Raw genomic sequence first — 10,271 nt, 5'->3', positions numbered from 1 at the left:
AGATCATCTCAGCCCTCAATTTCAAGTTCGACCTGTCGGTCGCCACATCACCCGCCTATTTTTCAGAATACGACCGTTTAATTTTCCTTCTTTTTTTTTTTTAAAAACTAACCTTCGGTAATCGATCATTTTTCTTAAATGTCCGGGTCGAACTAGTAAACCTTTACGGGTCCTTATGACTCGGGTCCTGGTCGAATTGGACCCTTGGTCTCATATCTAAACTATGGATGAAAATTAAATAAAAATCATTTAACAAAATAGTTAAAAATGTTGATAATTTAGTTATTTATTCAATAACAATTCAACCAAACAGAGTGCTATAACAGCTTAAATCAATGATTGCAATTCATCAGATGCTTTTGCGCAGAATTTCATCAGCAATTGGGAACTCAGGCAATATATCAACAGGAACCTGGAATTACAAATTAAAAACCTCGTCAGAAATCCATTAAAATTGACAGCAAAAAAAGAATTATTTGTTATAGTTCTTTTTTCGGAAGAAAATTCAAATTTGTTTCAGAAGAGAAAAACTAATTCCGAATATGTTCCCAAAAGAATCGAAAAAAATGGAAAAATCGGAGATCGAAATTTCTGAAAATGGAATGAAAATAAGTTTTTGGAAAATCGGAAATTATTATAGGTGTACTTTTCGAAAAATAATTGGAAGTTTCGGAAATAAATCGGAAATCAGAACTCTTAGAATTCAGAAAGGAAAAAAAAAAAGTTCCAAAATCGGGAATTTCGGAATTGGCGGAATTTGGAAATTTCGCTCGTCAAGAACAATTTTTTGGATTGAACACCATTTGGTTTTGAAGAAAAGAACTTGAGATAAATATTTCAAACGATTCCAATAATTCAAAGAATTTCTTTTAAAACGATTCCAATAATAAGTTTAAAGGGTTTCTTTTACGGCGAATTTCGAAATACTTCCAAACGCAGCCTTAAATAAAAAGACAAACAGGGGCGTACCTTAATAGTTTCCAGTTTATCGAGAGCGGATTTTAGTGGCGGAGTAATCACAGCATGCTTCGTAAGAAGAGTTTTCGCAGCTTCTTTATCGCCTTTTCCTTGTATTGTGAGAATTTCCCTACTTAAGCTCTCTACCGCATCTTCTACCTACAGTGAGATACGATACAGTACCATGCAATTAGTTCATCTGAAAGGATATCCAATCAGAGTCTCGCGCAGTTCATACCTTATCAAAGTCAACCGAAAATGTTCCGTCGGTGTGCAAAAGAAAGGCCCCTTTCTCGAATAAATAATTAAACTGCAATGCTTGCCCTTTCCTAAGACATTAAACAAGAAGAATACATCGATTAGAATTTTACGTGAATTTGTGATTTATTCTATTATATAATAATTTATATTATACTGTAGAATGAAAAGGCATATACATACCCATGTGCTTCTTCTAAGCCGAAACGTACGGAGCGGAAGCAACCAGCCAGGAAAGAAACGTACATCGATTTGATCAAGGTGTCTGGTAGTAAATTCTGTCAATATATTAGAAAATGCTCGTTAAAAAAGGCATCGATCAATGCTAATTAATAGAATCAATAAGCCAAAGAAAAAGACGGCATGCATAGTAAGGGCGGAATTGTAATTACGCATGAACACTTTGCATTTCACAAGATAAATGAAACTCTAGTACACCCAAAAATCTATTTTTCTCCATATATTGAAAATAAAATGCACGATTCATAAAAATTAAAATAAATAAAAAAATCCGGCATTGTTTTGTTACCTTGTTAACAAGAAATCTTAGGGCCCAAAGGCCCACGATATCTGCTTTAGCTTCTTCCAAAGCCGAGTGAAGGTCTTGCAACTCCTGCCCGTTAGACAAAGTTCTTCGACTATTAGCGGAAAAAGATAGTTTTAAAGAAGACAATTTATTGGAAGCAAACCAGTCAAAGTCAAAATATTTATTATTTAAATATAGGGCAAATTACGGCCACCCCCGAGTTATGGTTAAATTACGAAACCCCCCTCCTGTTTGGGTAATTACAACCACCCCTCAACTATATCTTACGAAAAAACACCTCCAAAAAACCCCTACAAAGGTAAATTTAGGGATATTAAATCGGTAAAAGCGAACCGAAATTCCGGTATGCCAACATTTCATACCGTTTACTGAACTAAATATACGATTTGGTTCGGTAAATAACCGAATTACATAAATTTTATGTAAAAATATTTAAAAGGAGGGGTGACTGTAATTACCCAAACAAGAGGGGTTTTTTTGTAATTTGGCTGTAATTTGGCCTTAAATATATGACCCCTTACTTATTATCATGGATATACACAAAAAATATAACAGCATTGACAGCAAAAAAACGTTGAAACGTACCAATCTGACTGTAGATTGTTGGCCGTTTGGAAGTGTGATGGTATGAGGTCCAATACCATGGCAGCACTCATGACACACTGTGTGAGTGAAGAAAGAGTCAAAGTCAACGTATTTACGTTGCTCCTCACTTATGCATGCCTGTGCAATAGGCTCAAGAATAAGCTTAAACCTGGCAATGAAAACCAGACCTGACAGATTAAAACCTCACGAAAATTGGTATAAAAAATGATATATGTTAAAAAGGATAAAATACGGACACCCCTGAGGTAATGTCAAATTACAAAAAAAAGAACAAAAAAACCCTCTATGTTTGTGTAATTACAACCACTCCCCTCCACTATGAATCTCCTTACACGTCCACCCTTGTGGTGTCAAAATTAGTGGAATCTTCTAGATTATGTGGAATATTCTTCGGTTTGTACCCGTTTTACCCCATTCGAGCTCCACATTTTGAAATCATAAGATGTGTCTCTTGGCTTCAGAATGTGGTGCATCAGAAACTACATTTTTGCACAAAACAAGTACGGACAAGAGAACATTCAATGGAATCTAGAAGATTCTGTTGAATTTGACACCATAAGAAGATTCATAGTTGAGGTGTGGTTGTAATTACCCAAATGAGGGATTTTTTCGTATAATTTGACCTTGCCTCAGGGGCGGCCGTACTTTAAGAGAACAATAAATTATTTTATTCCAATCGCAAATGTACGACATTTTGATCAAGGGAAACTTTACTTTGCTTCAGAAACATTCTTGAGCATGACCATAGAGGTTCCTCTGTCTTTGACTATCCTTTCATCATTGGGAAGATTAAACGCGACAGTTTGTGGGCCCTTCACATCCTGCAAATACATTTATCAACAACAACTCAGTACTGCCACATCATCTGAACTTCTTTCGATTCAGCACACAAAAAGAAAAAAAAAACGAAAATATAAATTCCTAAGTCTCCAAGTAAATAATCTTGTACAAAGTAAATTAATAATTGATAATTGGCGTTGACGTGATTTCATTGTATGCTGATTGCATCGTAAAATATAGAAAAAGCAAATATCAGTGCGCTTTTACCAAATAAAAATTTGCATGAAAACCTCACCCCAGAATTATAAATAAGCTGGACGACTCGAATCGGGGCTGCAGTCACATCCTCTGACTTATAAACACTGTCGACCGGAAGATTCTTCTCCAAAACCTGGAAACGCAGCAGTTTTCGTAAGAGCGAGTTTTATTACAAGAATGGCTTAACAGCAAATGTAACTTTATACGGCACCTGTAACTGGTCACCAAATAGTTTAAGTTGAGCTGTTGCCTCGTCATCCCGAACTGCAACGAATGCCTCAAAAGTGGCCTAGTTTGCAAAATCATCGAATAAGGTGCCAAAAATTGGATCTTTTTCATCACTCTACGTAAATTCATACATGCCAAAATTGATACTTTCTATCGTAAAATAAAATTGAAGTACCTTGTATCCAAATATTGAATCTTCATACGTCTCGTACGGGCCAATAGTGATATCCAGCTTCGAATCCTTGAATATGAAAAACGAACGAAAATATAAAAGATATTCATACGAAGAGAAAGCATAGTAAGAGGGTGTTCGGCTAAGTTTATTTTAAACAGTTGATAAGCTCTTACGTCTGATAAGATATTTTAAGAGCTGATAAGCTGTTACATCTTATTTTTAGGATTAATTTTTAGAATGTTTGGAAAATGAGCTTATTTCCTATTTTTACTCATTATAAGATCTTAAATAAAAAGGTGGGGTAGAGGTACTGTTTTTAAAAGATCTTATTTGCTCTTCAAGAGCTTATTATTTTAAAAAATAATCTCTTTTTTAAAAACATTACCAAACACTTTAGAAGAGCTTATAAGCTCCTTTTAACATCTAATAAGCTTAGCCAAACACCCTCTAAATGAACAAAACGAAAAGCTAATGAAAAGAGTGAGCTAACCAAATCCATCCAGGCAATATCTGAATCGTAGTATTCGTTCGATAGAAAGGCGTCAGCCTTACTATGCAACAGCTTCTTCAAACTGCACCAGGAAGATTCAATTATTGAAGAACTAAGTTTCGATTCATCGATTTAAATTTCAGAAACAGTCAAAAATTCACCTGGCAGAGTCGGTCAAATCCCCAGCTTTGCGCAGTAAATCGGAAGCTTTTGTAAGGAAAGTATCGTACTCTTCGGAGTAAGGGACGATATATAGATCGTGAGCGTCACTAGTGCCGATTTGTGAGGTTTGCGATGGCGACTCGTCCAATATTCTCCCACTCTCTCTTTTGATGACGGTGAAAAACCCTGTTGCTTCTTTCTGTTTATCTTCGGGCAGACTATTTTTCCATAATTCAAATTCCTATAATGAAGATGAACCCGAAAAAAAAAAGGCCATTCAAAAAGACGAACATGAGCTTTTTTTTTTTTTTGACTGTAAAATGCATGACATGTTTTTATACCAATTTGTCCATATCTGGAGGATAAAAATTTGCACCGGGTGGTTTCACGACAGGAAATGCTGTCCTGTATTCAATCCCATTCCACCCCGTCACGGGTTTTGTAGCTTGAGGAAGAAGCTTTATAGCCGAGTCTGCTGTTGTCAAAAATGCCTCATTTTCATCCAAAGAAGACCTTAAGACAGAAAAAGAATAAAGTGGAACTTAAGAGGAAGGTATCAAAAATAGCTTCAATTTTTAATAGGGTAAATTACGGCCACCCCCTGATGTAAGGTTAAATTACGAAAAAACCCCTCATGTTTGGGTATTTACAACCACCTACGAAAAAACCCCTCATGTTTGGGTATTTACAACCACCCCTCAACTATGAATCTTCTTACACGTCAACCCTTATGATGTCAAATTCAATATAATCTTCTAGATTCCGTGGAATGTTCTTTAATTTGAACTCGTTTTGTGCAAAAATGAAGTTTCTGATGCACTACAATCTGATATATACAAGTCAAGAGACACATCTTATGATCAGATTGTTTCAAACATAATCTTATTTACAAGCCAAGAGATACAAACTGGAGAATATTCCCCATAAACTAGAAGATTCCACTAAATTTGACACCGCGAGGGTGGACGTGTAAGAAGATTCATAGTTGAGGGGTGGTCGTAATTACCCAAACATGAGGGGGGTTTTCGTAATTTGACCTTACCTCAGAGGGTGGCCGTAATTTACCCATTTATAATTAGTAGCATATGACTAAAGAGATCAAATATACCATGGAGTTCCGTTGACAATATAATACATCCATTTTAATTTGTCGAACTGAGATTCATCAGCATGCAGCTCTAGCCAATCTCGTAAAGATGGATTGCTGTACCAAGCCTGTTTTAAAGAAGGAAGTAAAAATGAGCAAACACGGAGAGGAACAATCGTCCTTCTAACGATTCGAAAAATTAAGGCAGATATTACTTTCGATGAAACAGTACGGATTAGAAATGATCACCAAACTTTTTTACGAACATACTGCACAAAATGTGGCCAGAACACAACCTGAAGGAGGGCAATTTGGTCCATTATTTTTGCAGCTTTAACGATTGAAGTCAGAGCTTCCTTGTCTGCATCGCTGAGCCCAGCCAGCTGTTAAATTATTTCAGAACGTCAATTCGTTGGCATGCAGTCGTATTAAAAGGAGAAAAAAAAAAAAATTAAAGACCTCCGCGTCGAGTGAAACAGGAGCATAACGGTTCAGCTGCTTTTGTAGATTTAAAACGCGTTCATCGGCATTTTGATTGTACCTATATATATCGATCAGAATGAATGGCCCAATTCAGTTTGGGCATAGTAACAAAACAATATCTTGTCAGATACGAACGTAATGGAAAACGAAAGTAAGCCTCGTAACCCGTGCAATATTCACACAAAATTGAGTTCACAAATGTATCGTATAGATATATAGAAAATTTAACGCGACTAAAGAACAATTCAAGGCGGGGAAAGGAAAAAGGCAATAACCCAAAGAACTTCAAAGCCTACCTTTTTGACAAAATATCGAAGAGCTGACCATATTGACCGTTTACATCATAAGGCACGTATTTAGAATCTTTTTTTGCAAGCAAGCTTCTGTACTCCTCCAACGGTATATATTTAACATCTGAAACTTCAGATTCCTTCAAACAACAAATATCAAACATCGAATCCGAGGTTTCAGCAAAGCTTGTGTGGTGGGGCAGAGTGTAGCATAGAAAACATTATTAGTAATAAAGAATAATATTAACCGCAAAACAAGCACAAAAAAAAATACGGATCGAGAATAATTGTTTACAGGTAACCTTCGAACCTGAAGAGTGAAAGCCTCCAAAGGAATTGGATCTTTTGTTGTGACAAGATAGACGTCGCAGAATTCATTGTTAATGAACTTTCCGGCATTTGTGACCCTACAAAAAACGCATAATTTGTCGTGCATTTCGTGTTCAGATAAATATGACTAGTCCAACAAGACGGCTAGTTTCAATTAGAAACAATTATGCTAAAAGATAAATGAAAATGCAATTAGGTTAACAAAATTTTGGCATACGAAATCTTCTTTCAAGATCATTACTCTAGAATTGCAACTGGTCACCAAAATACATGGTGTACGTAACGTACATCAATTCATCTTGAAAAACTTACCAGGTAATAAATGAGAATTTAATGTTTCGATTATTTGAAGAATAAAAGATAAATCAACTTTACCATGCGTAAACGAAGAATGCAATAGGAAATGAAAAATAAAATCTAAAATGAGAAAAATAATACAAATTCTTGAGGATTGTTAACGGTTACTGACATAAAAAATATGGAAACATAAAAAAAAAAGTAAAAACTAATATTCGACTGACTGACCACTGTTCGAGGAAATTAAATAGCAGTTCAAATGCATCCTTTGGAAGTGTAATACCAAGCTCTTCTTGAAGCTCTCTCCTGCAGCAGCAAAAAAATATATTCTTGTTAAAAAATATTTAAGAACAGTACCAAAAAACGATTAGTTCATGTTAAAGTAAAAAAAACAAGGAAAATCGGGTTTGCTCGTGCACTTGAACAGTAAATGTAGTTATATATGCACATCTGAACAACATTACGCAGTAAAGAGGGCCCTAATAGGATTATTTAGTCAACATGGTTCACTGTAGAGTGTAGAGAGTGTAGACAGCTATATTTTCCAGTCATGTTATTCCAATATCTTATTACAGTAAAGCCTCTATAAATTAATACTGTCGGGAATAGGGAAATTCTATTAATTTAGCGAATTATTAAATTATCGAGTTAATAATTTAACACGTTTTCACCGAGTCGGGACCGAGAGAAATTATTATTTAATCGAGGTTCTACTGTATATTCTAGTTTAGAGAATTTGTTAATACTTCACGTCCGTAGATCATACACAATCATTTATTCATGTTAAACCCATGCATAATAAGAAAGATGATCAAAGATCATGGTACATGACGAAAGAAGAACATTCAAGAATCGGAAACTTGTGCATCCGCATATCGGCTAAAATAATTAAAATCTTCAAAAAATGAGTGAGCGGTACCTTGCTGTGACAAGAGACGAATCACCAGCCGAGATATGACCAGCACTAGAAATGTCCCAAAACCCGGGCCATGAATCTTTGCATTCGGCACGGAGTTGAAGAAGGAGCTCTTGTGTGCTCTCGGCAAATATCCACACGTGAACGGCTCTATGGTAATCTCCATCCCTATGGATATCCCCCCTATAAAAAGCAAATATCACGTATAATTATTAATTAGCGCCGAACGAACTAGCAATTTGATATCTGAAAGTGAATGCATTGATATATCATGCCTCATATGTACTGTTGTTCTCTAACAAAAAGTCGCCATTCAAGGAAAAGAAAACAAAGAAACAGATGAAGTACTTTGAACTATATAATTCCTCAACTTTGTCGAAGAATCATTAACTCAAAAAACTCACAAGCACTAAAACCCGTTTCTTCCACAATCCATAAAAATTAGTGTAAATTGCGGCCACCCCTGAGGTAAGATCAAATTACCAAAAAACCCCTCATGTTTGGGTAATTACAACTACCCCTCAACTATGAATCTTCTTACACGTCCACACCTTATAGTGTCAAATTCAACAATAATCTTCTAGATTCCGTAGAATATTCTCTAGTTCGTACTCGCTTTGTACAAAAATGCAAAAATGCAGTTTTATGCACCATAATTTGATATTTACAAGCCATTCAGCCAAGAGAAACATCATATCATATGATCATCTTGTTTCAAAATGTAAAGCTCGAATAGGGTAAAATGGGTACAAACTAGAGAATATTCCATATAATCTAAAAGATTCTACTAAATTTGACACCATTGACACCACAAGAGTTAAGACGATTCATCGTTGAGGGAATGGTTGTAATTATCCAAGCATGAGGGGTTACTTCATAATTTGACTTTTATCCAAGGGTGGCTGTAATTTACCCTGAAAAATAAGAAAAAAGAAAAAGTAACAGCAGACAAAGAAAAAGAAGAAAGAAGCCGAGAACAGTAACCCCATGCACATGTGCACCTGAAATCAATTGAATTCAATAGAAAACGTATAAAATCACCACCGTAACATTTCAATTTATTGGTTTTTTTTTTTCATCTCAATTTTTAGTTTCTACCTAAGTTAAAAAAAAAAAAAAAAAAAAAAAAAAAAAAAAAAAAAGGATCTGACCTGGGTTTAGAGACACCAGTTTTCTCGCCGGTTGCAGTGAGAACATCGAGATATTCTACTGTGACTACTTTCTCTTTCATATGGTCAGCCATTGCGGAGAGATTTGGGAAGGGAGAGAGAAGTGGTGAGCAGGGTAGGTGGTGCCGTGGTGGTGGAAAGATAAAAAAATATTTATATTGTTGCCTTGTTAAATTCCTACTAAATAAAATTTAAAAAAATACATTGATGGTTAATTCTTAATTTTTAGGATAAATTACGAAAGAAACCCTCGTGTTTGGGTAATTACTACCATCCATCAACTATGAATTCTTTTACACGTCGTCTTTTTCAATTTGACCTTACTTCAGGGGTGACGTAATTTATTAATTACTAGTAATTGTACCCGTGCGATGCACGGGACAACAAATTGCATTGTTTTGATGTTGTAAGAATATAAACAAACGTTTGATGTATCGTATGGTCAAAATTCTATTATACTGGAACATCATTAAGTATACTACACACAAAAAAAAAGGAAATAACTTTACTGTTGAATAATTTTCCAAATGAATTGAATCAGCTAATACCAGTAGATTGAAAATTTGAACCAGGAAAAAAATCATCAACTATGTCTTTCATGTTGAGCTTAAAAGTAATTAGATTTAATAACTTAGTTAACATAATCAAAACTAAACTATCGACAACATAAAAGGCCATCTATACATCTTGCATCGGCCCTTCTCCACTGCCTCATTTTCAGGCTGTTTTGCCACTGGAACTAACAATTGGAAAATTAAGAAACAAAAATAAATATAAACAATAAATTAAATATCGCATACAAACAATAAGTTTTGAAGGTCGACTTCCAATAGCTTGTGGCTCCGCCCATTTTTGGTTAATTCTCTCAAATCATCCATTTCAATAACATGTCCAATAACATATAAAATGAAATAATTGTTATACATAAAATTTGAAAACTTTGGTATAAATTAATGAAACACATAATTTAACAAAATGAAATTACCTATACGCCATGATGGAGTAAACTAATTGCCACACAGTCAATAGGATGAAGAAGATAAAAAACAAAATCTAAAGCCGGGTTACCAAAAGAAAAAACCTTAGGTAGGGAAGAAATAAAATTCAAATGTTGCAGACATTATGTAAAACGATGTCGCAAAATTCGCTAGGGATGAAAATCAGATTTATTTACCCTTTTCTGTAAAAATCGAAAATCAGATTATTATAAATAATATCTAGGAGAATTTGATGAAAAT

At 34.9% G+C, this 10,271-nt stretch overlaps 1 protein-coding gene across 1 annotated transcript; it reads right to left on the bottom strand.

The window, feature by feature from the left end:
* Positions 1 to 234: 234 nt before the first annotated feature.
* NUDT3 (nudix hydrolase homolog 3) lies at positions 235 to 9,366 on the bottom strand. The gene is made up of 21 exons (XM_012991778.2): positions 9,016 to 9,366; positions 7,868 to 8,047; positions 7,177 to 7,254; positions 6,632 to 6,728; positions 6,328 to 6,461; positions 6,008 to 6,089; positions 5,845 to 5,931; positions 5,570 to 5,676; positions 4,803 to 4,974; positions 4,461 to 4,702; positions 4,300 to 4,381; positions 3,810 to 3,875; positions 3,618 to 3,695; positions 3,444 to 3,539; positions 3,083 to 3,189; positions 2,348 to 2,516; positions 1,745 to 1,828; positions 1,399 to 1,493; positions 1,196 to 1,286; positions 970 to 1,116; positions 235 to 412 (listed from the first exon to the last, which is right to left on the bottom strand). The coding sequence occupies exons 1-21, from the start codon at positions 9,105 to 9,107 to the stop codon at positions 350 to 352; spliced, it is 2,349 nt and encodes a 782-aa protein (XP_012847232.2). The 5' UTR covers positions 9,108 to 9,366; the 3' UTR covers positions 235 to 349.
* Positions 9,367 to 10,271: the final 905 nt, after the last annotated feature.

This window comes from Erythranthe guttata, chromosome 5 (assembly GCF_056151865.1).
Source record: "Erythranthe guttata isolate IM_541 chromosome 5, IM_541, whole genome shotgun sequence".
In the NCBI taxonomy this organism is placed as follows: Eukaryota; Viridiplantae; Streptophyta; class Magnoliopsida; order Lamiales; family Phrymaceae; genus Erythranthe; species Erythranthe guttata.
This window is presented reverse-complemented; position numbering and strand designations above follow the sequence as displayed.

Coding starts and splice junctions, on each gene's coding strand:
- NUDT3 (XM_012991778.2), bottom strand. CDS start 9,107: ATGGCTGACCATATGAAAGAGAAAGTAGTCACAGTAGAATATCTCGAT. Junction 6,090..6,327: donor TTCGATATTTTGTCAAAAAG/GTAGGCTTTGAA, acceptor CGATATATATAG/GTACAATCAAAATGCCGATG. Junction 413..969: donor ATAAACTGGAAACTATTAAG/GTACGCCCCTGT, acceptor TTGTAATTCCAG/GTTCCTGTTGATATATTGCC.